The sequence below is a fragment of the Lingula anatina genome, chromosome 1 (genome assembly GCF_051362555.1).
Source record: "Lingula anatina isolate TDL-2025a chromosome 1, LinAna3.0, whole genome shotgun sequence".
Taxonomy (NCBI): Eukaryota; Metazoa; Brachiopoda; class Lingulata; order Lingulida; family Lingulidae; genus Lingula; species Lingula anatina.
In genome coordinates this window covers 49,454,217-49,479,040 of record NC_141767.1, presented here as the reverse complement: position 1 = coordinate 49,479,040, position 24,824 = coordinate 49,454,217, and the positions used below count along the sequence as shown (strand labels likewise).

Below are 24,824 nucleotides of genomic sequence, written 5' to 3'. Positions count from 1 at the left end.
AAAACTAGCACGCCCCAATCCAAAGAATTCCGGGTTTCTGATTCTTTAGTTTTGTCAGTTTCTGCCCACGTTAGCCTTTAATATTAAAGAAGCTGGCAGTGAATTGGTTTCAAATACCACATCACCTTTATCAGGCAACAAGAATTTGTGTCTAAGCAACCGGCAAAAACAATCATAACGAAAAAACAAACATTGTAGTATAAGTATATATTTGATCGTTATGAGCCTAACTTCTCAGCAATTCGTATCACGTGCCCTATCACCTCCACACTAACTAACTTAAGTGGGCGGTATGATATTGATAACAGCGAGAGATCTTCCAAATTTAATGCAGAAGAATGACTCCGGGAACAACAATTAAACCCCGATAAAGGAAATTTGTTGCCGATGAACGCACATATAAATCGGTCATCGCGTTAACAACAAAGGGAGAACATGTGGCCGAGGAAAAAACTCCTCGCAAACACCTATCCAGCCGCAGCGGGACTGCAAAGTGAAATAGGAAAACTGGCATCACATAAGTATGCTAACACAAACGCTGAGTACCGAAGACAGATTGAACTTTATAAGCACGATTTAAACCAGAATATACAAAAGATCAATTCGACTCAGAAGGCTCTGGAGCAGTCAATACTCACTTACTCACAGAGATTGAAGGAGATTGAAAAGAAACATTCGAATTCATTACTTGATATTACGCGGGCGCCAAGTACTTCAATATACACTAAAACACGAGCCTCATACAATTCAGTGTTGAAAACGACACGCACGACTACAAAACTCAGCGAAAACCGGGAGGAAGAAATATCTGTTGAGAAGAACGTGGAAATTTGTCCTGATAAACGACACACAGTTCTGCCAAAGTTATTTTTTCGCGTAAAAAGCCATTCAGTGCCCGGATACAGTACAGGCAGAGACCGTCTCCCTCCGTTGAACGTGGCAGACCGCGTTCGAAGCGCAAAGTTAGAACTACCTGTCATCGTCGAGACAGACGCCGAGGATACTGGACAGCAAAAATCGCCAAATTCTCCCACATCACCAGTAGTTTTAACGGATGAAGTTTGCAACCGTACCCTACCAACGTGCGAAATAAGAAACGGCAAAATAAACAAGGAATCGCCTCGTGAAAACAGATCGCCATCCCATATAATTACTGCAGAAATCTACAGAGCTACGTCCACGAGTCCAGACACAGATACGCACAGAAAGCAATCCATACCGGTCCGCGGTCCCAGATTTAATTTACAAAACGCCTCTGAAGCCCACGTGAACCTTATCAAGTCATACCAAGAACGTTACTTCAGAGACAGCGTTCTCCAAAAAAGTCCCGACGGGGGACAGACACCAGAGGATGTGATTGACCAACCAGTGTTTGATGTAGCGGAACTGAAAAACTGTCGTTATCTTAGGTTTCCCAGTCCAGGCGGAACCAACTGAAAATGTTTAGATATTTACGTTGGAGTAGTTTGCTCAATCCTTTCAATTCTTAAATAGTTCAAATGTTTTTGCTGAAGATTTTTCTAACATACCTATTTTTTTATATTCCGAAATCAACACAGATTGACTAACAGTTTGTTTTCAATACATCATGAAAATAGCACGGGGTCAAAGGTCAGAATTACATCAAATTGAACAAATAGGTTGACATTTTCCAATAAATATCAGATGAACTTAGCAGTGCGTTTAGTCCAAAGACACATCTTACCTCGCCCGAGATGCCGAAGATGTTCTACAGTGTTGTTTGTACAAGGAATTACCTGCGTCATAAGGGGACTGATAAATACACGTTGATTAAAATTTTCATAAGGATGACTTAGACCTTACAGGATCACAAAAGGCTTGCTATTCAAGACATGAGATTATACAAAGGGTCAACAAGCAGCATCTCGCCTAAGGCATTCGTGAGATTAGTAGTACGATTACAGTATTTAAACTTGATTATCTAGACGATATTATGTTATATGAATAAAACCAATTGAGCAAATATTTTTGTTTGTCTACTTGTTGGGTTTATTAAATCTTAAAAGGTCAAACAATTCCAATATCAGTTCCGTTACCTTTAAAACAATAAGAACAATGAGATGAGCTTGAAATTTGGTCACTGATAGAATTCTGCAAATTCTCATAGCAATCAATCTTACAAAAGTCTTTTTCTACTTAAAAAAAAGAGTGAAAATCTATAGCTACTGTGGATTTGTCAGCAATCTGCAAAGAATTTGCTGGCGAGGAATTCATGTTCATGTTTTGCACAATATCTCTGATAAAATATCCCAATAAAAACATGTACATTTCACCCAATGGTGGCATTCAACAACATGGCTTTACAACAGTATTGCATCTTCTTCAGTGCTGCCATCACTGGTCTCCAAACCTCAAAATACACACATGAGCAATGTCCACTTTAATACTACACATATTTACAAATAAAAGCATACAAAAATAAAGTCATTCCTCCTGGTTTGTTCCACTTAGCGACCATAGGGGTGATACCCGCGTGTTGTTGATGCTGATCCTCTACCAAACCCAGACTGAGCAGCCATATATCCTCCTGCTGGAGCTGGGGCATCCCCTTGACCACCATAAGCAGGGTTAGCTGGAGGAGCCGTGCCATAGCTAGCATCGTATCCTGCTGGAAATGATGAGTGGTGAGAGTAATGGTTAAATAAGGCATTTAATAATTGGCATTTCATAAAAATGAATATATTAAAAAAAAAAAAAATCACTGTAATTGAACCGCTGTGATGTCCAAAAAGCACAATGCATGGTGCCTTGCAGTTGCAGATGACATGTGATACTATTATGCTGGGTTAAGACTACTAAAATGTGGAAACTAAGAGTAAGGAAATGTAATACACCACAAAATTTTTTACTTGTTCTATCATTTGCCTCTGTTTGATAAAAAAAAAAAAAAAAACAGCAATTCTATTACTACACTAGTTGTGATACATATTTTTTGCACACAACACACATATGCATAATTCTTTGATATTTATATGTTTACTTCATTCTATTACATATACAAAGCTTTTTTTCCCCAAGTCTGACGGCCCGTGCCTTCAATCTGTAGCTGACTTATTATAAGGCAATACCTGCTGGTGCTGCAGCATATCCTGTGTTGGGTGTAGCGCCATATGATGGAGTAGCTGCTGGCTGACTGTCTGAACCACTGTACGTCCTGGTGGGACCATAGGCACTGGCTTCTTGAGGATAGGCTCCTACACATAGAACATTGAACAAACATCTCATTTGTCCTTCTTTCACCAAGATGGTTTCATTTGCAATCAATATATTAAGTCACTCAGGCAGCCATTAATACAACCTGTTGTCACCTTAATTAATTTTTGAAGAAAGCAGAATACCAGAATAAACAAACTTACCATAGGTATAGTCAGCTGCTGGAGCTGTAGATGGAGTGCCTGTTGCTGTGGGCTGTGCAACATAAGCTAAAATGCAGAAAACAAAAGTCCAATCACAATAAATTTGGGGGGAAATGTTAGCACTAAGTCACATCAAAATAAAAAGTTGCAAGCAGGTTCTCAATCTTTGTATACGTTAAACAACACAGTTGTCTTTTAAAACTATTACACAGATTTTCTATCTGTCATTTTGAAATGGTTGAGGAAAATTAATACTTATAATGACCACAATAACAGCATCCCCCCCCCCCCCCAATTTTTTTAAAACAATTTTACTATTATACAAAATAACATTGGTCAAGGCCCCTACCCTGTGTAGTTGCCTGTGGTGCAGCATATGGATCCCCTGCTGCTGGCTGTGCTGGCTGTGCACTGTAGTTGTATCCAGCATAGGAACTGGCCTGGGCAGTAGGGGCACTGGCAGGAGCTCCTGTGCAAGTGACAAAAGTCATAAGTCTACAACTATTACCAAAGCCACCTACAGCATTGCTATTCAGTATGCAGAATGGGGTTGATACACTTGAACCAATTAATCACTGTTGCCCATACATTTGGCAAATGGCATAAAATATGGAAATGTGATGCAAGTCATTTGATGCATTCAAAACGATAATTAAGTACACACTCAAAACCTAATCAATCACTTATAGTGACTTGTATACCCCCTACTTACCATAGGCTTGCTGTGCTGGTGGCTGACCGTAAGCTGCAGGTTGCTGGACAGCAGCAGGCTGAGAGTAGGCACTGTAGCCCTGGGTAGCCGGGGTTTGGGCCACCCAGCCATTGTTGGCAGGAGCAGCTGCAGGAGGAGCACCATAGCCTGGAGGAAGGACAAGCAACAAACAAGCTAGCTTTTCCTTTACAACAATTATCAAATGTATAATCACACCATTTTTAAAATAAATACACATTTTTTCATAAAATCATGATTACTAGGCACTTAATCTAAGCCATTTGTTGCTACGTGGATACTCATTAACGTAGCTCCCTCTTAAGCAAAGAAGGAAGTCCCAAATATAAGCAAGCAGAAGGCAGAGAAGGCACCCAAACTAACACAGAGCTTTTTATGCTGCTGTGTGCCTGTTGGGGCGGTAGTAGTAAAGAATGTACCTGCTGCTGGAGCAGGAGCTCCCTGTGGAGCTCCATAGTAAGACTGGGCTGCTGGTGGGGCACCTGCTGCTGGGGGTGCTGACGGGGTAGAGTAATAATCATATGATGGCTGCTGTGGTGGTACTGCAGGTGCTGGGCCTGGTTGTGGAGGTTGTGGACCTGGTCCTCCGGGGCCTGGAGCTGGTCCTGGAGGGCCTCCTGCGCCTGGAGGAGGCCCTGGGGGACCTCCAGGTGGACCCCCTGGGGGTGGGGGACCTCCAGGGCCCCCTGGACCTGGTGGGCGTGGTGGTCCCCATCTGTCATCTAAATAACACAAAAGTAACAAAGAATTTCATCACTGTATACATACTACACTTCAAATATATAATAAAAATGAATATATAAAATTAGGAAAATTTGGAAGTAAAATGTATATGTGCATCTCACCTGGTCCAGGTCCAGGACCATGTCCCCATGGTCCGGGGCCACCATATGGCCCCTGTGGAGGGAACCCTGGGCCTTGCTGATATCCTGGTCCAGGGGGGAATGGTGGGCGAGGTCCTGGTGGACCACCCATGAAGCCACCAGGTGGCCCTGGTGGGCCATCCCATCTTGGTCCTCCTCTTCCTCCCGGTCCGCCACCACCGCCACCACCTCCGCCTCCTCCCTGTTTGTGCTGAGGCTCAGCTTTTTTACACTCCACCTAATAAAGAAAAGGAGAAGGTCAGCCAAACCAAGCTCTCATTTCAAGCCCAATTTCAAAGGTATCATTAAGTCATTTTTCCAGATATATTGGTTTTGTCAAGGTTTGGAAATTACAGCCTTTGAATTTGAGCATTTAAACAATTATGTCTTTGTTTGTTTTTTTTAATTGTTCTAATTGTTGATAAAACCTTTAAAGAGTATCTTATTGGCCTGACTTAAAATGTTACTGATAATATGTTACTAATGATATATGTTACATTAAATAATAATTCTACAACTAGTACCTTAATGTTGATATTAAATGCTTACCATCTATTTAATAAATAAACTTGGTAACTTTTAATTGAGCTTTGTTAACTGTTTCTTTTTAACTTTTTGGCTCCAGCACTTGGCAAGCAGTAAGCAGATTGGCCCTTTAAAGGCATGGATTTTGCCATTTCTTAATAATCATAATCATTATCATTTATATATTTTTTGTGCTACCAAATGCCAAAGTCAATCTAAAAAAAACATCAACACATGCTACAAACAAACTACAAACTACTTTTGTTTCTTGTGAGTGAAATGTTACCAATTATCTAGATAATGCACTGGAAATTATCTTTCTTCCAAGTTTAACTTGTATGTAGCATGTGTTTGTCAACATACTTACTTGAGCAACTAACAAAATCACCAAAATGAACCAACTCTTCACTAACATGTCTGGTTTGTCTTTCTTAAAACACGAATCCAACAAAAATATACGCAGCTTACAAGTTGTTGAGCCTCTTGCCAATGTGAAAATCTTATACATAATGTCGAATGACCCGAACTTTCTGTTCAGTACTTTGAAATGATAAAATTTTAGATATTCAAACAAGACACGTTTTTTTTATTTTTTTGTTTGTTTTTTGATAAAGGCATTGTTACAAACTCATGCCAAATTGGATAGGCAGAGGTTGCAACATTTTGCCATCAAATACACTTATTTTCAGCATTATTAAGTATGCATCCTGCATACTTTGTGAAATTACAAGTAAGATGCTGATAATAAGGTATTTCTGTTTCAGAAAACTAATAAAGTAATAACTAAACCTGTTTGCCATTCATTTGGAAATATCGCATGGAAGCGACTTGTTCTACGCTGCCTTCATTGTCAAACGTCAAAAATCCAAAGCCTATTGAGGAGGGAAGAATCAAGGTGAATTCAGCACAACTGCCAGTACAACATCCAATTCATAGCTTTTTGTGTTATTTTTGTCCCTAACAAAAAGGTTAACATCCAGCAACTTGCATGATTCAAACATGCCTTAACCGTTTTAGTACTGTCAAAACCCCGTAGGTAGCTAAACCATTAATTAATGACTAAAACTTGCTAACAAATGAAGCACCTGTTCTACAGTGACGATTTGTGTGCCACGCAGCACTAAGGAAAGTCATAGTAATTCTTGAAGTAATGTCTAAACTAAACTCCTCATAAATATATAGACTATTCTTATATAATAAAACATGCAAATAGCATATTATATCAGGTCTTTGTTTTCAGTTATAAAAAATCATCTCATTTCAAATTCCTGCATCACATGTATAACACACTGTATTATATGAATGTCATGTTTATAAGAAAAGATAACTGTAACAATGTTTCACATATCAATTCACTTCTAAGTGAACTTAAACATAAATTTTTAGTCATGAACCTAAAGACGATTTTTTAAATACTTCTAAAGCCAAACTTATGTACAAAACAACTTAAAAATGATTGCATTTAACAGAATTATACAAACCCTTTACATAAAAAGCTGGATGGCATGATTTGTTCATTAAAATAATTTCTAAATTGGCAAAGAAAGCATTATCTGATAAGTTTTTGAAGCTAGTGCAAAAAAAAAAAAAAAAAAGATAAACAAGACCCTTTTTATAACTATGCTCCTAGCTTGCTATATTTTGAACTACATGTTAATGGGTAATTTAATAAATGCACTAGATTCAATATCAAATTTTAACTGGCAGTGTGCTGAATCTAAGTCATTAAATTGGCATGTGATATAAGTACCTAGATGCAAAGAAAAGACAACATGGTAATGACATAAAAACAACATAGATATGAATAATTTAATAATGCAAAATGCTATCTAATATGTAAGAATATTTACACAATAATATATTAATGCAAAATTCTGCTAACAAATAATCAACTTAAATATTTCTTTATGAAAATGGTAATAATATGTAATGTATAATTTAAACATATTCAATGATGTCTGCAAAGCAGACTGCTATCACCCACTGTTCTCAGCATTAATTCCCAAAAGACCAAGCTGAGCAGTAACTTGTGCTAGAAAAGAAGTGATCACCAACTTGTTAAGCTTCATGCATAGAAAAACAACTACAAATCACACCATGAAGAGAGAAATAGAGCTTGTAGGGGATTGTATGGAATTAAACCATCTCTTCGTTGACCCGTGTTCAGAAGCACATGTTGAATTTATTCCCCACACATGACAGGTGGGGATAACAATGTCATATATGTATACTAATATTAGGTGTTTATAATAAGATAGATCACTACAACTGTGCATGGACACTACAGAATATTTGTCTTAAGTCTTACAATCATGCTGTTACTCCTTAAAATCCCTAATGTGTACACTGGATGAAGTGATGACCTCAGACTCACCAGATACCAGGACAAAGCATAACTATCAATTTCCTCAATTTGCCATACCAAAAGTGGCTTTACATACAATTGAAATTTCATATCTGGTCCTCCTTAGTCCAGTTTCATAATGCCACTATTCTTCTACACCAGTCAAGGAATACTATATCTTACAACTTAGGATGATGATGTTAATACTGCTCATACTGTTTGTCACCTCATGTATCTTTACATGATGCACTGGAGGTTGAAACATCCATGTATACACTTTCTATCCATGGTAAAAAAAAGTCTGAATGAAAATCAAATCCTTGTTGTTTAATTGTTTTTAGTCTTCTGTATAGCACAACATAAAGATGATTTCTTAAATAGAAATCTACACATAAAGCCCACCAAGTTGATAAAGCCAATCATACCCAAGCTTCATATCCAATGAAATTATTTAGAGTACATGCAATCTTATTTCCTCTCAAATATGTATTCTTAATTCCTGAATGCGCACTGCCTTTCAACATACTCTGCATACTTTACACCATTCAATATTGTAATTATCACATCTCCTTACTGCTGAGGCCAAAACTTCATCCCATTTACTCACACAGCTAAGGTAACTACAAATACTGATAGTATTGACACAAGCATAAAATAATGCAAGTGTCCAGTTCACTTACCTCTTGACCTTGGGGGGCGTCCATCTTTGGCCTGGTCATACATGATTGTCACATCAACTACCTGAAATTTTGGTTGTTTACAATATTAGCCTTTTAGTCATTTTTCCTTTTCAAAGGCAAATATACCACAAAGATGTAGAGAACAACATATGACATCCTAGAACACTGCACAATTTTATCCTTGTAATTAGCATTATGCACACAAACTTTTAAATTTTATTCAAGTTACCTTTCCCCATCTGCTGAAAAAGTCTCTCAAGTTATTCTCATCTGCATTAGGTGGGATCCCTCCAACAAACACTTTCCTAGATTTGTCCCCAAAGTTCCCTCCTCTTCCTCCGCCACCTCCACCCCCATGCTGCTGTTTTGGATGAAAAGCAAACATTAAGTATATTTACACAGAAATTCTTCAGCTTTCAATGGTTACCATATTAATTGACAATTTCCAAAGAAAGAGAGACGTCTGATAATAAGAGAAAACTTTTTTAACATTTCTTTCTCTTTTTTTTTTCTATGAATATTTCCTTCAGTATTTCTTCTATTTTATAAAAAGATATCACTTTCAACTCTTAATTACCCTTCCTCCTCCTCCCCCTCCACCACCTCTGTCCCCTCCTGCTCCTCTGGGGTTGCAAAGCTTGGCATCAACCTAAAATACCAAATATATATATATAAATGTATAATCACCTTACATATATAGGCTTACATTACCTATTTAAACCAGGTTATCACTTCGTTTCATTTTAGGCAAGATAATTATATAAATGTCCAAATGCTATACACATAATTGAAGTGCACAGTGATCTTTTACCTCTCTTCCATCAATGTCATGGGAACTCTTTGATAAAGCGTCCTCTGCACATGCTGGGTCTCTGAATGTGACGAAGCCAAAGCCACGCGATTTCCCTGTATTTGGATTCTTCATCACCACACAGTCTACCACTTCACCGAACCGACTGAAGTAGGCATGTAGGGATTCTGCAAGAAAAATATATCAAGTTTAACATACCAATATTACACCAAATTATTTGGTGTGAGAATCAGCATACAATTTTATTACTAGTAATAAATTAATAGGTAGTAGTACTCCAGCTGTCACATGCTACGATCTCTGCTCCAATCACTGTAACACTTTACCCATCTATTTTAAACCTCCATCACTGACATCCTGACCTAAACAACATATATCCCATGAGATAAAGGTATATCCCATGACAAAATCAAAACCCATGAATGTTCTTCGAGTAGAAACTCAAGATGGGATGTGATAGCAACATATAGCATGTAGCACTAAATACCCCTCAAAGAACTCTTTCACTGGACTTTATCAGATTGGAAATGGCATGAAATTATGTGATCTACGACTTGGACATGCAAACGCTCATTCAGGTAGAAGGCCTATGACACATACAGTCCCATATTTGATCCACGAATCTGTTCATACGCAGATCAACTTGGTTGTGAATGTGACCATGGAGGAGTTTGTGAAAGTGGTCAATTTTGACTTTGTTCCCCAATGCTTCTTTCCAAATCAAATTAGCATTCAGTGTAAATGTGAGTAAAAATTAAAGAAAATACACAATTTCAAAAGTTTAACACTCAAAAACTGCTCAAACATTCAGACTGTCATGTTGGACAAAGAACATGCTTACATGCAAAATTTAACAACTTACCCTGGGTAGTGTCCCAACTGAGGCCTCCCACAAACAGCTTCCTGCAAACACAAACAATCAGCATAGCAATAATAATGCCAATATATAAATGAATGGTTCAAAACCAACAAAAAAAAAGTCAGAGTAGACACTTTATTCAAGTGTTGCGGAAATGGTACACTAAATCATTTGTTTTGAATTCACTTTTTATAGCCGTACAATCACACTGAAGACAACATTAACAAACTTTGAAATTCTTCCCCTGACACAAACATTACAAAACTAAAACGAGTATCTCTAAAAACAATAGAACTATTCTCATGATTTTGATCTTCACATTTAAGTTGCATTGGTATTTACTGAAAGAAACAGCTGCAAAATTCAGGAAGAAAAAATTACTAAAAATGAAATATGTGGGTTGGTAAAATTGCTTACCGCACACTGTGGCAATGATGTTTTTGCCAGCACATTTAGAGCTAAATACATCTCATACTACAAAATAGATTATTTACTGCCAGGACCATGTATAACAGCTATTTTGTCTAACTTCTGGTAAATCATTTTAAAAACTGATCCAGTGAGAATCAAGTGCCATGATTTTAAAAAATTAGCACAGAACATATTTTCTGATTTAAATAGCAGAGCCAGGAGTTCAAATTTTAATGTTTCACTTCAACTTTACTCCTTCCTGGAAGGGTATACATCACACTTTAGGTGTGACAAGCTAGATGGGATCAGCTACCACTTCAGGGCAGATCAGTATCACAAAATGTGCACCTTTCAAACAGAAGGTCGTACTGCACTTATGTCATCTGATGTTAGCCTGGGGCCAGAGCTATATACTGGCAAAGGAAAAGGGAAGAAATCAGCCTAATTACTGACTGACAATCCTTTATAGTTTCCAATTTCAGAATCAGCACTATTATTATCCAACTATACAGCTTTTGTAATGAAAACAAAAACCTTTCTGCCTTTACAGTAAGCAAAATGGAAATCTTCTCAAATATAATTTACCAGGGCAGCAAGACGAACAGATGTACATGAAGTGATATGCAAAAATGATTCATGAGAAAAACAGGTAAGATAAAACATTTAAATAATACTATGTTTAACAAAAAAAGTTGAGGTTATTCTCTTTATCTACGCTACCTGTAAAAGTAATTATAAAGCATGTAACTTATATCACTTACTTCATTCTTATTATTTTACTGCTTCGTTTTCTCTTTTAAAAACTGATAGATAACCTTAGACTGGGCAAATTTAGATGATGCAAAACTGCAATCATGTGCAGAACAAAAAGAAAATAGCCAAAGTGTGAAAATCATCCACATACAAGCATTTAGGGTAAAAGAATACATAAACGAATACCTCTTGGTCAGGACAAGATCAAAATCGAGCATAACAGAAATGTAACTATCTAGCTTCTCAGTTGATACTATAATCATGTGCTGCTATTTTATTCTTATCTGCTGAAGCATTTTCATACTTAACTTGTTAAGTGGACATTAATTCCAAAGACAGAAAATTGAAATGAAGTAACTTATGCACATAGACCTACAGGTAAAAATAATCATACTTCAAATAAGTTCAATGATAACATTTGAAGCAGTGAACATACTTAAATAATCATCCAATAATGAAAAACAACATTATTGTGCAAATTATTTTGTAAGATGTCAGGAGGGGTTTTTTCCCTTATAAACACATAATAAAACAATACAAACCAACATATCTGCATACAGACCTAGTAGTATATCAGAGGCAAAGCAACTCTTTTGTATTCAATATAACATAACAAAAATAGTAATCATAGCCCGCAAAAAATCCAGGAAAGCAGACTAACAGGAGGACAGTACTAGCAACTTGTAAAACGTAAATCAAGAAATACAAATGCCAACGTGCTTTAATTCAACAAAGGAAGACCCATGTCGACAGCAGGGGCAATTTCCATGATAAAGTGACAGTTTTTTTACTAATTTGGATTAAATATTCTAATAAATATGGCCCCTAGGGTCCATGGCTGTTGTGCAAATAAAATACATTTGCTTGTACATCTGTTACTGCAACATGTAACGTACCCGCTTTCATCTCGACCATGAGACATGCTGCCGGTGCTTTTCAAAATGGCGTTTTCTTGCTCATCCGGGCACTTCTTATCAGATGCCCGTATATGAAAATCAAAAATAGTATAATGCGTGCCTATTCGTTTCGTTCAACTTGATTTTATTCAATAGTACATGATGTCCAATTTTATAAAGAAGTAAACGGAAAACAAAATATACTTAATTCTACTGAAATATCGGAGTCGATATGGGGTTTGCTTGAAGTTTTATAACGTTAGGTATGCAAAGGCTAACCTACAGTGCAGTGCACATAGGCCTACATATGTAGACGAAGGGGTTGATCGGGGTGAGGGAGGGGTCTGAGAAATTCAGCGGAAAGTAATAGGCCTACACAACCGTTTCTTACTTTGGATGTGAGGGGATGGCATTTCAGAACATATGCAAACAATAGGCCTTATTCGTTAAAGGGATAATAACTCTTCGTTTCAGCCAAAAATGAATTTTCCTGGAGTAAACAACAATTTTCCCATACTTGCCAATGGTTAATAAATCCATTTTTACATTCAAAGTTAGTCCCTGTTTTTTTCTAAAAAGTTTGGTTTTTTGTTAAAATCTCTTAAGAGATTTTAACAGAGTATAGCTATCAATGGAGGTCACGTGGTTTAAAGACAAGCTCAAATATCAGAATTTCGAGCTATAACTGCAGTTTTTGTGGTAAAACAGAATATATTATATTTCTATGAGTTATTCACAATGTTTTTATTGTGAAATATAGGTCTCATACGAAGAGTTATTATCCCTTTAAATGATGGAAAGATATATAGGCCTAAATTATAGGCATAATAATAATAGCCTAGGCCTAGGCTACTTATTAATTAGGCCTATGCCAACCTCTATTTCGCCTAGAAATCATATTTCAACTAGGCCTAATATTAATTAAGTATAGGGCCTACTTAATAAGGCCTAATGTAGGCCCCTATCCATTAATTTGAAAATAAATAGTGACCAAAATTAAATCTGCTGTCAAAAAAACGGGCGTATTTTTCTCTGAAATAGGCCTATCTGTTAAATATCTATTTAGGCTAATTCAGCAATAGGCCTAAGACTCGATGTCAATTGACATCAAGTCCAGCCTTTTATTTTTTTTTTTTTTTTCATCTAGACTATCTAAAAGGGTCTACCCCAAGCTTCAAAGTTGGTCAACGATGTGTAGGCCTACTTCTGGATTGCTATGTTGGCTTAGGCCTATTTGACACCCGCTCTCTCAGTATACAGGCCTACGTGTATGCATGGATACTCTGAATATCCGGAATTTTCAGATTGTCAGTAAAAGTCCTGAGCCCCGTCGCAGCTGCCGTTGCTCCGGTCCCCGTCTAACAGCACGCACGTAGGCCGTACATTTTGGCCTGCGCCGGTTTTATATCACTTTCAAATTTCTATAGAAAAACCAATCATTCCACTACTTTATATGACAATAAATACCCTATATTATATATTATTTTATTCCATTCAAGAAAATTCTGTTTTTTAGTTCCACGCTGATTCCTAAACCCTTCAATGTAAAGCTACTGACAGATGGCAGCGACATTAGCATGAAGAAAAGTGATCAGAGTGGTAAGTCACAGTCCAGTGTTGTGGGCATTTATCAAAGCGTCGTAAATGTACATGCATGCATGAAACGGCCTTCATAGGGACTATACACAGACGCTTGCAGCAGGGGCCTATATGTCTATTATATCGATTATATACCAACCGTCCTCCAGCCGGTCCATAATCGTCTGATTAGCGTGTAACTGCAGTTTAATGTAGAGGTTAAGTTTTTTGTTCACTTCTTACTTTAAAGTTGTTTACTCTATGTTAGACCTGGTCTAACCCCCCCCCCCCCCAAAAAAAAAAAAATAATAATAATAATAAATAACTCGCTACGACAGAGATTAAATAAGGGATTTGAGGTATAATTCAAAAGACATTAGATGCCATACTTCCGAATGATGAAGAAACGTTGGGATCCATGATAATTATGGTAAATTAAGTGTCATTAAGATCTGACATGTATAGCGAAGTAACTACATTGCTTATTCCTGGGTAACTTTTTAGTGCGAGATAATGAAACCACTTCACCGCATGTGGTTTGAAGGATCCACGAGATAACATTAAGCATAACTTGAGTCCTGATGCTGAAAATGCTTTGGTGTTCACGAACGTTGAGATTTTATTCAGTTTGTCGGAATCTGTACAATTATAAGTGAAAATAAGTGCGACTGCACAGGGGAAATGTTCAGGCCGGGTCGTTTTCAGGCTCACTTCATGCTTTAAAATGCAGAGAGAAACATTTTGGGTTGAATATCATGGGCAAACCTGATCGGCGTGAAGACCTTGGTAAATATTACTGTACGGATTTCACATGAGTTTTTCAACATTTGCAAAATATTAGAGTCTTTAATAACTATTCTAGCATTGTCAGGGTGATTAATTTTCATAATTTTTGGAATCTTTAAAACAGAGAACCGGCATCATGTTGGCACTATGGATTTCAGATTTATTTTTTGTAATATTGGTGTAGTGCGGCTGTTACAACGGCTGTGAGAATGAATGCTATTTCTAGATCCCTATGAAAATATCTTTGGCACGTCAGCTGTTAGCGCCTGTATAGTGAAACATGTTACTGAAGACATAGTGGTTTCCTTGGTGATTGCTAATTGATTACACCGACAAAAATATAATTAGATTTTTAACAATATTACTAATGTATCTTTGCAGGTTTGCCAGGATGGGAGATCGCCGTTCTGATTATTTGTGTAGCACTGGGCGTAGGTTGCATTTTATTCGTATGCATCACATGCATAAGAAAACTTTGGAAGGAACGAAAGAAAACAGCCAAGTATCAAAAAATGGCGAACAAGTTCTCTGTGAATTACAAAACAAAAACCCACAGACCAATTACTCATATGTTAAAGAGACAAAATCACGTCGACTATGGTTATCAAAAAATGCCACCAAACTGTGACCCAGGACTGGGACCGCACTGTCACAGGGACGGTCTTGTGTGTCATGGAGAAACAGATCTAAGAGATTACCAATATTCGCCTCTGATACTTAGACCAAAGGCCTCGAGTCATAACGGCTCTGATGATGGGCGATCTGATAGAAGTTCTATTTCACACACTCCCACAAAGGAAAAATATCACCGAAAGGCATATTTTACGTGGTCTCGACAATCCTCTTGCAGCGAACCCAGCAACCTTTTATTGAGCAATGGCAAAGATCATACAAGCAGCAGCCAATCGCGCTCTGCTAGTCCAATCCCAAGAAGTCGAAGCCGAACTCCAACACCACCTTCACAAGCAGAAGACGATCTCAAAACCAAATCTTGCAGGTCGATGTCGCACCCTTCAAATGAATCTATCGAGACAAGTAACTTGCTTACAGAACCTAAAATGTCAGCACGGTCGTTCTCTATGGTAGAGGTGCGCCAATTACAGGAGAAACCCCCTCCTGGTTTGTCCAATAAGTGGACAGTTCATTCAATGTCATATGATTCAGAACCTAAAAGCTGCACCGAGACAACAGAGGCACTGCAGACGACGCTTACCTTTTCTATTGCGTATCACTCATCGGCGAAGTCCTTAGAGCTTGTTGTAAATGAAATGATAGGCATTCCTTCAAAATTTGGATTTGATTGTTCTTCTTTTGTACAAATTAATCTATTACCAAAGACAAAACAAAAATTCTATTCAGAATCGCAAAAAGGTACAAGAAACCCTCCTTTCAACGAAACATTCCATTTTGCCGATATCACTTCGGATGATCTAGAACGTTGCTCTCTCAGGTTAAGAGTGTACATCAAAGAGCCAGGGAGAAGTCGGGAAACGTTTTTAGGAGAAGTCTTCTTCCTGTTGTCTCAATTTACTTGGACAGAAGATCTGCAGAGTTTTACACAGAAACTTAACAAAGGTCGCAGGAAAAAGGTAATGTAAAGATTTAACACCTCTTTCTAAATTAATATCACATTTTCAAATCAATGTTCATATCGAACGGAAAAATCGAGTGGATAAAAAAAAAGAGATTTAAATTTGTTTTTTTTTCCAAAAATCAGTCCCTAATCTAATCAGCGCCATATAAAGTAGTATATTGTGGAATTTCATTGGATTTGAGTGGATTATTAAAATCATCGCCCATTTCTCCACCTCCTGTAAATCTTATCAAGTCTTCTGCTCTCTTGCATACTTCTCTCAGTCTCTCTTCCTTATTATTTACTAAAGAGCAAGTTCAGAAGCTTATAAATTCAGTCATACTTGTTTAGGATTTTCTTGTGTGTTTTTAATGGTATGAAACGTAACTCCATTCTGTTTTAAATAATCCCCGTATGGACAGAGTCGGTGACAGTCAGTGAGAAAGTAAATCTTTCAAAAGTCTACCAAGCACTCATTTCCAGCATTTCTTATTTCCATTATCATTTTCGTACTGAACGCAGCGTGGGTGTCATAAAAGGCACTGAGGAAAAATTGTAAGATGCAAGAGGCAATAAATACCATGAAGTACATTCTCGACACTTGGAGTTTACTGCCTGTCTTGTTATACCCCCTGTACTGTAGTTGTCATCATATTGATTATATTCGACGTTGAGATTAATGGCCAGTTTCGTGTGCGAACGTCAAGGCTTATAGGAAGGTTTTGTCCTTATAAACTATAGGGACAAGATGAGTTCTATTGATTAAGTTCAGTAAGGTACTTCATTTCATTATATTTACAATTCAAATAAAACATTTGTAAGGCAGTTTCAGGCGTTTTATGGGAAAACACGCCCATTTGTACAAGGTTAACAACAACGGGAATTCGCTTAATGCCCATTTTATATGATTTATATCTGTCTGCAAAAGTATCTTCAAATTCAAGTGATTTGCATGTTAATATAGTTTATTTATGCCTAGGCCTTATACTTGTTTACTAACATGGAGAATGTTCACTGAATTTGAGACTCCTGCGTTTATTGAAAGTACTCGTGTAAGAACAACAGATACCACGCATTTTAAAACATATTTTCACAAATTTTATTGTTTTTATTGTTCATCCACGCCTCATTCACGTTTGTGAATATGTTATGTCTTCGATGGTTTAAGCAATTATAACTGCTTCTACAATGTAGTTCTGTGGAGGGACTCCAAAAATCCTTGATAATTTGGTTAGCTATTGCAAAAAAGTGGACGCTCACAGTGAACAACAACAAATAAAGATAATACATGTATAAAGAGTGATATTAAATAAGACAGACAAATTTTATAATAAACCACGAAAAGTACCCTCGATGATTTGAGGGATAAGAACGAAAGCGCTTGTAAAACTATCATACTATCATAAATCCCATTCTAATGTACGGATGTGAGATCGATGAGATTGATTCTCTCAATAAATCAATAAATAACTTGCCCTTTGAAACAGTACAAAATAACTTTTGCAAAGAAATTTTAAAAGTGAGACGTAGTGCAAGTTATGTAGCTATACGAACTCAGAATTAGACAAATTCCCGTAACACAAAGATATATTTGATCATGGCCTACAGACAAACGATTCTTTGAAATGCAAGATAAACGCAACGCAAAATAGTCTATGAAAATGAAGTAAAAGATCAAAAACATAGGATAAATTGGTCACACAGAAAAAAGAAAAAAACCCAAAATTTAATAATAACACTGGATAATCCATATAAAAAACAGACATCAAGATGCGTGTGCAAGAAATCGAGAAGTAAAACGGTAAAGTCTGCACATAAAGATTAATTAAAACTAATTATAATTTAAGAGAATTGTACACAAAAGCACCAACACCAAAATGTGACATGCCAAACATAGCAAAGTTTAGGGCACACCATCTAGAAATACAACAAAGACTTCATGTTCTGAAGATGAGAAGTTAAAAATGAAATATATTTCTTATTAAAGTGCCCTATACAAAAAAAAAAAACAAAGGGAACTTTTGGAACTTGCACCAATAAAAACACCAATGGAACGAATCAAATATCTTTTAAGAACGTGGTCTGATATGTTACATTACACAGCAATGAACGAAAAAATATCCTATATAGGCACACAAAGATATCGATTGAATACCCTGATTAAAAAAATTCTGAATATGATTCGATCTCTGTGTAAAAATATTTTTTGAATTGTTATTGTTGTAAATTCCATAGTGTTAGTATACATTATATATCGTTTGGTCAAAGTCATGTTCAGAGGGGCTTAATGTATCAAAATGGTAAACGAGTATATAACTTTTTAAGAGGTAATTTGCATATTTTTCAGTTGTCGGCCTTCACTTTTTTTTTCTTTTTTTTTTGGGGGGGGGGGGGGTAAAAGGTAATTTTGTAATAAGAAATGATGTCACTGTTTTTTAAACTATATATTTGCTCATCATCGGTCATATTCCTTTAACAGGTGTCCACGGCATCCCGTTATATGAAGAGAGAACTTGGCGAGTTATTCATATTACTGCAGTATCAAGCACAGGCTAATAGACTTAAAGTGTTCGTGAGACGAGCGCAAAATTTGCCTGGAGCCGACAGAAGATCTCTTTTGTCACCAGGTAGGTAAACCTGTTTCATATTTTGTAATTCTGTTATACTATCATCTAATCAATATACACTAAAACAAAGAAATCCTTAACAGTTGTCTCTGGAATAACAGGACTTGCGTTTGCAATTCGGTCTGAAGAAGGAAGTCAAAATTCCAGATATCTTATCTAAACCCCTTAATATTACAACAAAACGTTGCTGAAATACACGAAATTATTTCAGTTTTCTTTTATAAAATGTTTTAAATGCATGATATCATTTTGTTCATCAAATTTGTCTTTGACTTATAGGACAGTAAAAATTTACTGATTCATTTCAGAGTATTATGTATCCGTGAAGTTGTCATATCACAGTGAGGTGATTGAGATAAAAGGTACCCACAGCCGGCATGGTCAAAACCCAGTCTGGAACGAGCCGTTTCTTTTTAACGTAGCTGAAGGCCTACAACCAGAAAATCTGACACTCGATTTTTCTGTTATGAGAGTCCACACCTACAGTAAGAATGCAGTTGTGGGGCATGTGCGAGTTGGAATGAATGCATCCAAAGCAGGGATTGCGCACTGGCAGGAGGCGCTTATGCCAAAAGGTCTGGATACAGCCAAATGGCATAAGATAGTGCCGGTTATTGTCTACGGCACTTTATAACATGACTTTATTTTAATACGAGTTTATCCCATATTGTCCTGTTGATTGCGTTGCATAAAAGAGAGGTGGTGATTTGCTTCATTAAAATGGGTTTTGATGCCATTTTGACACATTTCTGACAAGAAACACTCGTGCCGATTTGATACTGTGTACTGTTTTTGTCCATATCTCCGACTATGTTTTATAAAACTGTACATTAGTTACTAAAATGATGATAGATTTCTTAAGTTACAACTAACAAAAATAGACCTATAGTTTCTTTATATAACAAGTGTTTTATTACTAAAACGGTGAAATATTGGCCATTTGTAATTAATTGTTAGTATTTGAAATAATAAAATAAAAATTATAAATGGTGCTCGGAAAGGTAAATAAACTCTACATTTCAATTAATTCCCTTCATGGAAGTTTGTTAACTTGGGTCGTGTTCAAATTTTTTCACGCCTTGCAGTTAAATCTATATCTAGCACGTAAAGAAGACAAAAAGCTTTCATTCGACAAGTTTCTAAGGATATCAATACCTCCCTTTGTTAATATATGACTAAAATAGAGCGACAACAACTTTCTTGAAATTCGAAAATATATGGCGCATGGCTACGTCGCTGTATCATGTCATCTTTCAAATGCTGGACATAATCTGGTAGCTTGGTCAACGACGTGTTCTGCTTTACAGTTAGATTGGCAGCTTAAACCGTAGACATCACATCATTAACATTTCAGAGAATACATTACCTTTGGCAACCTTTACTTTAAACAGTTAGCATTCAATACAGTGTCATTTAAACAGTTTATATAGAGTTTTACATAACCAAGCTAAGGAAAAAGGAAAGATATGTCGACAGCTGGGAACATGCGTGCCTCAAATTTATTCCCGTTGGATGGATACTTTTTAAGAATTCTTCTGTAAAACTCTCATACACACCTGAAGAAAAAGACAACAAAACAAAGATGTCATAAATCAATACAGAAAAGTGTTACATTTCTAACATAAAAACTTATGCTCTATTTCTGTTTGTTTTATTAGCAACAGATAAGAGAATGGTAGACCGTGACCCCTTATCCTAGCACTGAAAGATTTTACTCTTTTTCACCGCCAAAAGTGTCCTTTCTTAAAACATAAAATTTATGAACTTACAGTTTTGACTTCAGTATAGCCCTCTAGAGCATACTCCCCCAGTTCACGTCCATTACCAGACATTTTGTAGCCACCGAATGGCATGGCAGCATCAAACTTATTATACACATTTATCCTGAAATACAACAATTACTATAAATTGAACAGAAACTTTGTACTAACGTGACGCCACTAATACTAACCACTGTTAATCTCTAAAAAATCATTTAAGGGCGCAACCCTTGACTTGTTATACATGGCATTATGCAGCAGATGGCGACGCAAAATTTTCGATTTTCTTACAGGATCAAATAATTTTTTCTGTATCAGTTCTCACCATATAGTCCCAGCTCTTATTCCCTGGATCAGATAGTTCACCTTGTCCATATCATTGGACATAATGCCGGCTCCCAGGCCGTACATGCTGTCGTTTGACCTTTCAATGACCTCATCTAGCGACTTGAATTTAAAGATTGACTGCACAGGGCCAAAGATCTGGAAGCAAGATGATTTGCATAGCATGAATATTAATTCTTTTGTGTGCCGTATGTTTTGGGCGCAATATCTGGAAAGGACAAAAATGACTTACCGCAACTATTTGTATACTACTAGTGTCTACTGTAGTTCCAAAACGTTATTGTTTTGTGGTAGGCCTGCTGGAATGGGTGACATCTTTCAAATTTCATAAGTACTTTATCTAGGTAAAGTGATGAAAATTATCATTTACCTACCTCTTCTCTGGCAATTCTCATGTTATCGGTACAATCTGCAAATACTGTTGGTTCCATGAAGTATCCCTTATTGCCAATCTGGTGCCCTCCAATAGCTAACTTGGCACCTTCTTTCTTTCCGCTGTCTACAAGGTTCAGAATCTTGCCGAGCTGTTCGTCATCAATCTAGCAATGTTAAAATACGCATCATATCTGGGTTACTACAATGTAAATTATTGATTATAACTTTAAGAATACCCCCTCAGTTCGATTGGTAATGAAAATTTTTATCTTTTTTCCCCACAAAAGCTACTCAAACTAATCGGGTTCCAGTGGGAAACTTTTAGAAATTTATAGCTGCCCATGAAATGAAGGTTTTGCTTTTACAATGAACTCTTAGACTAACTTGGGGGCCCATCTCATTGCTGGGGTCGAAGGGATCTCCAACAGTTCTTCTCCGTGCTCTTTCAACGCTGGCCTCAACAAATTTATCATATATTGACTCCTCCACATAGACTCTCGTGCCAGCGATACAGCACTGACCGTGGTTAAAAAACGTGGCGAAATGGCAGTTTTCAATGGCGTCTTCCACTGCAAAAGTTATTCAGAACTAAACAGCAAACATTACACATTACACAGATATTAAGAAATACTTTATAGAAAAAAGATAAAAAAACTCGGCAACTCTTCCTGCAACACCGTAGTTACCTATAAAAAAAAAATATATATATATATATATATATATATATATATATATATATATATATATATATATATATATATATATATGGGGGTAATCAGTTAAATCCAATGAAATGCACTAGCATTTATAATTTACCCTGAAATTTATATTTTTATACTGTGACGCACAAATTTCTGAAATGTTTAAGTGAATTCATTGACAATACTGTCATCTAAGAAATACTACCTTTCAAATTTTGATATGCTTTTCAACCATGCGAACACACTGCTAGTGAATCTTATTTCAAACTGAACTGTTTTTTACTATTATGGGGCAAACGATGCAAAAAACACCTCCAAGTTCCACAAAACAGGTGATTACTATTAAGATTTGATATGTTGTATTTTTAGATTTGACATGCACATTTTCTTCTAGGTAGGCCCTAATTGCAATTGTGACCCAAATGTTACTTGGCTTCTGTCAACTTACAGTCTGCGTCCGACAACACGACGACTGGACTCTTCCCGCCCATTTCCAAAGTGATTCTCTTCAAGTTACTAGCACTTGCCATTTGGGAAACTAACTGTCCCACCTGAAATGTTTATAAACGATGCTAAATAGTCTTTCCTGTTCTTAAATATTGTAAAAAGTATATTTTCACAACTGTTAGAAACGTCAATAAAATGAAAATCAATCAGCAAAATCGAAAGTCGTCTTTCCTTCATACCTCTGTGGACAATCAGTATACTAAAACAAAAGAGCATAGTTCCTCGAAAACTAAGAAGAATAGTGCCCAATGAGAGAAAAAAAGGGCCTGTTTCCACTCACTGGGCCATATACTACGTAGTACACTCATTTTATTCGTTCAGTTTATGCCAAGCAAGGAAAACATGCAACATGCATTTTTTTTTTTTTTTTTTTTTTTTTTTTTTTTTTTTTGCATTTCACTTTTCTGAAAGATATCAAGTTTTGAGCGGGACAGAAAACCAAATACACGTATGATGATAACTTATCTAAAAGATATGAAGAGCTAAGACAGAACTCCTTTGTACTGTTTTTTAACTGACAGATTAACATGCGCATGAACAAACAATTGTCCATACTTCGGTGGATCCAGTGAAGGCCAGTTTGTCCACATCCATGTGTGCAGCCAGAGCCGCTCCTGCAGTAGGACCATAACCAGGGACCACGTTCAGAACCCCTGGGGGATACCCAGCCTGGAAAAAGGTGAATATTCCTCTCTTATATAGCCATTTTGGTCAAGATAATCCTTTTGATAAAGATACACAATTAGAAAATGTCCATGAAGCAAAGTGTGGATCAGATGAATATAAAAAATTAAGAGCATTCAGCAGACTTTTGCATATTTCCTTCTCTGACTGGATTGTCCTTTTATTGTGGAAAAAAAGAGTACAAGCTGCCTTGACTGAGACACATTAGAGGTGACATTTTTGAGGACTGTATGTGATGCGTCCACATTGCCAAATCGGCCATGGCCTCTACGTTTTTCTGTTAGTGATCATGTAGTGTTCTGGCCATCTTAATGGTACCATTATTATTATATGCAGACCATTTCATTACCCATTTTCAATTAATAACCTACCTCAGCCGCAAGTTGTGCTATGTAGTTAGCAGTAAGAGGAGTCTGTTCAGCTGTCTTTAACACTACAGTACATCCGGATGCAAGGGCAGGGCCCAGTTTCCAGGCCATCATTAGAATAGGAAAATTCCACTGAAAAATTGGTAATTGTGAAAATAATTCAAATGCAAACCACACCGCGACATTTCCCATCTCATAACAGCGAGATTGATTTTGTAATCAATTTTTTTAAATATAATGATGGAAAATGAAAATATAATTGCATCACATGTAAAAATTGCGATGTTTATGAAATATATGAAATTAATTTGTATTTAAATTCCTTACTGGAATGAGTTGGCCGGCCACTCCAATTGGTTCGTGCCTCGTGTAGGCAAAAAACTCACCGTCTGAAATGCGATGAAAGTGGTCTGTATTTCTGTATCTCAGTTCATCAAAAAATACCCCGATAAACACGTTTTTTACTATAATCGATTAACTTTCCCATTCATTCGATAGGTTTTGATATTACTGCAACATAACTTGGTGAAAATCGATCCTCAATTTCACACAATTGTCCTGTGATCTCATTACTCACCTACTGGAATCGTCTTTCCTTCCATTTTATCAGCCCACCCTGCGTAGTATCTGAAAATTAATTCCAAGTATGGAAACGATTTATGACGGCAACGTTTTGAAGTCTAACTGTGTAATAGTTAATAGAATTATAGATGCTTTAAAATGACTAATAAAAATATAATTACGCTGTCCACTTGGCAACATCGTACCTGTAACACTGGAGAGCAAGGTGCAGATCCCCCAAATAAGCCACATTGAATGGCTTTCCGTTGTCCAACGTTTCCAAAGACTAAAAATGGTAAGATGATATTCAATCGGTGTGCTGTCGTATTATTTTGGCGTTTTGGTGCTGCACCATCACTTATTCAATTTTATTCTAGCAATAAAAGTGCAGGCCTAAATAATACAAAACAACGGGGCAAGAGTTACTTTTGGATTTTATTATTACATTTGAATGCAATGTGCTACATGTTTAATACCTTTCACCTTTCACTTATACCAGACATACTGTGTGAGTTCTTGCTTCTCCAATTTAATTAGTATTATCTTTGCTGAATACCTTAACTTGTTTACCGTCAAATATTCAATATCCCTCTCTATCAGGTCTGCCAACCTGTACATCAGCAACCCTCTCTTTCCAGCGTCCATTCGCCTCCATTCAGACCCAAACTTGAAGGCTTCATTGGCAGCTTTCACAGCCTTGTCAATGACAA

General features: G+C 36.7%; 3 protein-coding genes across 4 annotated transcripts; 1 reads left to right on the top strand and 2 right to left on the bottom strand.

Annotated features, from left to right (window-relative positions):
- Positions 1-1,986: 1,986 nt before the first annotated feature.
- LOC106150445 (uncharacterized) lies at positions 1,987-12,372 on the bottom strand. 2 transcript variants are annotated; one of them, XM_013523267.2, is made up of 14 exons: positions 12,250-12,372; positions 10,193-10,233; positions 9,331-9,497; positions 9,097-9,168; positions 8,749-8,880; positions 8,520-8,580; positions 6,285-6,367; positions 4,953-5,208; positions 4,527-4,829; positions 4,090-4,236; positions 3,727-3,846; positions 3,378-3,443; positions 3,090-3,215; positions 1,987-2,629 (listed from the first exon to the last, which is right to left on the bottom strand). In XM_013523267.2, exons 1-14 carry the CDS (start codon positions 12,273-12,275, stop codon positions 2,469-2,471), a joined length of 1,761 nt encoding a protein of 586 aa, XP_013378721.1. In that variant the 5' UTR covers positions 12,276-12,372; the 3' UTR covers positions 1,987-2,468. The 2 variants fall into 2 exon arrangements, with proteins under 2 accessions (XP_013378721.1, XP_013378722.1); XM_013523268.2 differs by having other exon boundaries at positions 8,749-8,877.
- LOC106150444 (uncharacterized) lies at positions 10,895-19,838 on the top strand. The gene is made up of 5 exons (XM_013523264.3): positions 10,895-11,249; positions 13,766-13,848; positions 14,995-16,202; positions 18,666-18,813; positions 19,122-19,838. Exons 1-5 carry the CDS (start codon positions 11,230-11,232, stop codon positions 19,445-19,447), a joined length of 1,785 nt encoding a protein of 594 aa, XP_013378718.2. The 5' UTR covers positions 10,895-11,229; the 3' UTR covers positions 19,448-19,838.
- LOC106150446 (aldehyde dehydrogenase, mitochondrial) lies at positions 19,700-24,822 on the bottom strand. Its single transcript, XM_013523269.3, has 12 exons — positions 24,685-24,822; positions 24,321-24,400; positions 24,131-24,180; positions 23,881-23,942; positions 23,557-23,685; positions 23,057-23,170; positions 22,443-22,545; positions 21,678-21,862; positions 21,293-21,457; positions 20,899-21,056; positions 20,583-20,697; positions 19,700-20,369 (listed from the first exon to the last, which is right to left on the bottom strand). The coding sequence occupies exons 1-12, from the start codon at positions 24,757-24,759 to the stop codon at positions 20,337-20,339; spliced, it is 1,269 nt and encodes a 422-aa protein (XP_013378723.2). The 5' UTR covers positions 24,760-24,822; the 3' UTR covers positions 19,700-20,336.
- Positions 24,823-24,824: the final 2 nt, after the last annotated feature.

What these genes read in the sequence shown, in the direction of transcription:
- LOC106150444 (XM_013523264.3), top strand. Translation starts at nt 11,230, where the DNA reads ATGATTCATGAGAAAAACAG. An exon ending in ATGATTCATGAGAAAAACAG is followed by an intron (nt 11,250 to 13,765) that starts GTAAGATAAAAC and finishes TCTGTTTTTTAG; the next exon opens with TTCCACGCTGATTCCTAAAC. An exon ending in GAAGAAAAGTGATCAGAGTG is followed by an intron (nt 13,849 to 14,994) that starts GTAAGTCACAGT and finishes GTATCTTTGCAG; the next exon opens with GTTTGCCAGGATGGGAGATC.
- LOC106150445 (XM_013523267.2), bottom strand. Translation starts at nt 12,275, where the DNA reads ATGTCTCATGGTCGAGATGAAAGCGG. An exon ending in CATGGTCGAGATGAAAGCGG is followed by an intron (nt 10,234 to 12,249) that starts GTACGTTACATG and finishes TTGTGTTTGCAG; the next exon opens with GAAGCTGTTTGTGGGAGGCC. An exon ending in GAGGGGGAGGAGGAGGAAGG is followed by an intron (nt 8,881 to 9,096) that starts GTAATTAAGAGT and finishes CATCCAAAACAG; the next exon opens with CAGCATGGGGGTGGAGGTGG.
- LOC106150446 (XM_013523269.3), bottom strand. Translation starts at nt 24,759, where the DNA reads ATGGACGCTGGAAAGAGAGGGTTGCTGATGTACAGGTTGGCAGACCTG. An exon ending in CGTGTTGTCGGACGCAGACT is followed by an intron (nt 21,863 to 22,442) that starts GTAAGTTGACAG and finishes TAACTTTTGCAG; the next exon opens with TGGAAGACGCCATTGAAAAC. An exon ending in GCTATACTGAAGTCAAAACT is followed by an intron (nt 20,370 to 20,582) that starts GTAAGTTCATAA and finishes CTTTTTCTTCAG; the next exon opens with GTGTGTATGAGAGTTTTACA.